The sequence below is a fragment of the Lynx canadensis genome, chromosome D1 (assembly GCF_007474595.2).
Source record: "Lynx canadensis isolate LIC74 chromosome D1, mLynCan4.pri.v2, whole genome shotgun sequence".
Classification (NCBI taxonomy): Eukaryota; Metazoa; Chordata; class Mammalia; order Carnivora; family Felidae; genus Lynx; species Lynx canadensis.
The window spans coordinates 34,580,102-34,583,797 of NC_044312.2; the positions used below are offsets into that span (position 1 = coordinate 34,580,102).

Genomic DNA, 3,696 nt, shown 5'->3' on the forward strand with positions numbered 1-3,696 from the left:
GACCCACCCTCTTGGCTTAAGCCCTTCCTAGCCCCGCTCCCCCCGGAGCCAAAACCCATTCTTGCTTTGCAGGGGACAAAGAAGAAAAGTCTCACCCAGCCTTCACCCCTCTACCCTGTCCTACAAGGGGGGGCTGAGGAAGAATTAATTTTTCCTCCCCCGTATAACCCCTCTAGGATGCCGGAAGAACACCATCCTCCCCCTCCGGGGGAGGCAGACGCTGTTCCGAGAGCGGGAGGCGGAAAGGCTCCAGTGGGAAGCCCGCCCTTTACCAGACAAAGGGCTCAGAGGGAGCAATCCGCCTCCGCCGCCACTCCACTGTTCTGCCCCTGCGAGACACCGGACCCCTAGACACGGAGGGGAATCAGCCCCATCACTGTTGGCCTTTCGCCACTAGTGACCTCTACAATTGGAAAGCTCAGAATCCTAAGTTTTCCGAGAAACCGGCAGGGCTTATTGATTTATTAGACTCTGTTCTTTTTACCCATCAGCCCACGTGGGACAATTGCCAGCAGCTTTTGCAGGTCCTGTTCACGACTGAGGAAAGAGAAAGAATCCTCAATGAGGCCCGAAAATTAGTTCCGGGCGCAGACGGGAATCCCACCACCAACCAGGCTCAGATAGATGCCTCCTTCCCCTTAACTCGGCCCCAGTGGGATTTCAACACGGCAGAAGGTAAGGAGAGGCTCCGGGTCTACCGCCAGACTCTAATGGGGGGTCTCCGAATGGCTGCTAGAAAGCCAACCAATTTGGCCAAGGTAGGAAATGTACAACAGGGAAAAGATGAATCTCTGGCTGCCTTTTTAGAACGGATCAGGGAGGCATTCTGTATCTACACCCCCATGGATCCAGAGGCTCCGGAAAGCAAGGCAGCTATTATCATGGCCTTTGTAAACCAATCGGCCATAGACATTAGGAGAAAATACAGAAAATAGATAGACTAGGAGAAAGAAGTCTGCAGGACTTACTGGTGGTAGCCGAAAAGGTATATAATACCCGGGATCCTCCTGAGGACAAGCAGGCTCGCGCCCTGGCGGCTGCCAGCAGTAAGCAGACTCCAGACCTGGCCAGAATACTACTAGCTATCATTGCTGACTTTCCCGAGGAACGAGACCGCCGTCTCCGGCAGCTGGCAGACGACGCAAGGAAAGGTGAAGGAACCACCAAGGGGGGGATGCAGAGGCTGCAGAAGGATCAGTGCGCATACTGCAAGGAGATAGGGCATTGGGCCCGAGATTGTCCGAAAAGGGCCGGCGGGAAGGGAAGCAAGACTGATCGAGTAAAAGTCCTAGAGCTAGATGAACTAAGTGATTAGGGGAGTCGGGGTTCGGACCCTCTCCCCGAACCCAGGGTAACTCTTAAAGTGGAGGGGACCCCTGTTGACTTCCTTGTCGACACCGGAGCACAACATTCGGTCCTCTGCACCCCACAAGGAAAACTAGCCAGCAAGAAGTCCTGGGTACAAGGGGCAACTGGTATGAGCCAGTATTCATGGACTACCCGAAGAACAGTAGATTTGGGGACGGGACGGGTATCCCACTCCTTTATGGTAATACCAGAATGCCCCTACTGTTAGGACGGGACTTACCAAGATTGGAGCTCAGATAACTTTCAGACAAGGGGGGCCTCAGGTCACCGATGGCAAGGGCCACCCCATCCAGGTCCTGACCATGAAACTGGAGGATGAATACCGCCTCCACCAGGAGGCGCTCCCGAGAGGATAATATAGACAGATGGCTACAAGAATTCCCCTTGGTTTGGGCAGAGACGGGGGGGATAGGACTAGCCACTCACAGGACCCTGGTCCTGGTAGAGCTCAAGCCAGGAGAGAGTCCGGTAAGGATCAAACAATACCCCATGTCTCAGGAGGCCCGGAAGGGGATCCAGCCACACATCCGGAGACTACGAAGCCTAGGGGTACTAGTTCCTTGCCAGTCTCCCTGGAACACCCCCCTACTGCCAGTCAAAAAGCCTCACACAAATGACTACCGACCGGTACAAGACCTCTGGGAAGTAAATAAGAGGGTCGCAGACATACACCCAACTGTTCCCAACCCATATACTCTCTTGAGCTCCTTGGCACCCTCCAGGGTCTGGTATACTGTACTAGATTTAAAGGACGCCTTCTTCAGTCTGCCGCTGGCACCCCAGAGCCAACCCTTGTTCGCCTTCGAGTGGCATGATCTAGAGGCAACATTGCTACAGTGGGCAACTCACCTGGACACGGCTACCTCAGGGATTCAAAAATTCGCCCACCATCTTCGACGAGGCAATACACGAGGACGTGGGTGAGTACAGAAGGGAGCACCCTGGCCTCACCCTCCTACAGTACGTAGATGACATCCTGATTGCTGTCGACATGGCCAAAGACTGAGCGAGGGACCCAGGACGTGCTGGCTACCCTGGGGGCCTTAGGGTGTACCGGGCATCCGCGAAGAAGGCTCAGATATCCAGGGAGAGGGTAAGTTACTTGGGATATATCCTGGAGGGCGGACAGCGGCGGTTATCAGATGCCAGACAAACTGACCCTAGGACAGGAGATCTGGATCACGACCCCACATGCCATTGAAGGGGTCCTGAAACAGCCTCCTGATATATGGATGAGCAACACACGTATGACTCATTACCAGAGCCTCCTACTCAACCCTCCACGAGTGCAGTTCCACCCCAGTGCAGCCTTCAATCCTGCAACCCTGCTGCCTGACCCTGACCTAGGTGCTCCACTACATGACTGTGCGGGAATCCTGGAACAAGTACATGGATTCTGGACGGACCTGACTGACCGGCCCCTCCCTGATGCCACTTGGTTCACTGATGGCAGCAGTTTTGTGCGAGATGGACACAGGTATGCGGGTGCAGCAGTGGTCACCGAAACGGACACCGTATGGGCGGAGGCTCTACCCTCCAGAACATCAGCCCAGTGAGCAGAGCTCATAGCCCTCACCAAGGCGCTGATGCTGGGAGCTAGAAAACGGCTTAACAACTACTGGACTTGAGAGACCCAGTTTTACTAGACCAGCCCAAATACTCCCAGGAGGAGTTACAGCAGATCAAGAAACTCCCCATGGCCCAGGAGATAAAGGGATGGTGGTATATACCTAACAAGGAGTTCGTGCTGCCAGACCGGCTTGGAGTCTCAATATTAGAGCACATGCATCGGTCTACTCACATGGGGGCCCGAAAATTAAAAGACTTAATCCGACATGCCAGAATCAAGATTCACCAACAGGACACCAAAATAGAGGAAGTTGTATCTGCCTGCAAGACCTGCCAACTCACCAACGCGAGGGGCACGTCAAATAAAAAAGGAACCAGGCTCAGAGGCACCAGACCGGGAGCCCAATGGGAAGTCGACTTCATTGAAGTCAAGCCAGGAAAGTATGGTTATAAATATCTTTTAGTATTTACAGACACCTTCTCTGGCTGGGTGGAGGCATACCCAACCAAGCATGAAACGGCTCAGACGGTGGCTAAGAAGCTACTAGAAGACATCTTACCCAGGTATGGTTTTCTTGCCATGGTAGGATCAATGGACCAGCTTTTATCTCGCAGGTAACACAGGCAGTAGCCAAGGCAGTGGGGGCAAACTGGAAATTACATTGTGCTTATAGGCCCCAGAGCTCAGGACAGGTAGAAAGAATGAATAGAACCCTAAAAGAGACCCTTACCAAATTAACCATGGAGACTGGCGGGGAC

At 53.6% G+C, this 3,696-nt stretch overlaps 1 protein-coding gene across 1 annotated transcript; it reads left to right on the forward strand.

Moving 5' to 3' along the window:
* Positions 1-386: 386 nt before the first annotated feature.
* On the forward strand, positions 387-1,694 carry LOC116738349 (the record flags this gene model as incomplete). Its single annotated transcript, XM_032595040.1, is given in 3 exon segments — positions 387-915; positions 918-1,566; positions 1,568-1,694. Coding segments are annotated over 3 exon segments (1,305 nt in total), but the record flags the coding sequence as incomplete, so codon positions are not given.
* Positions 1,695-3,696: the final 2,002 nt, after the last annotated feature.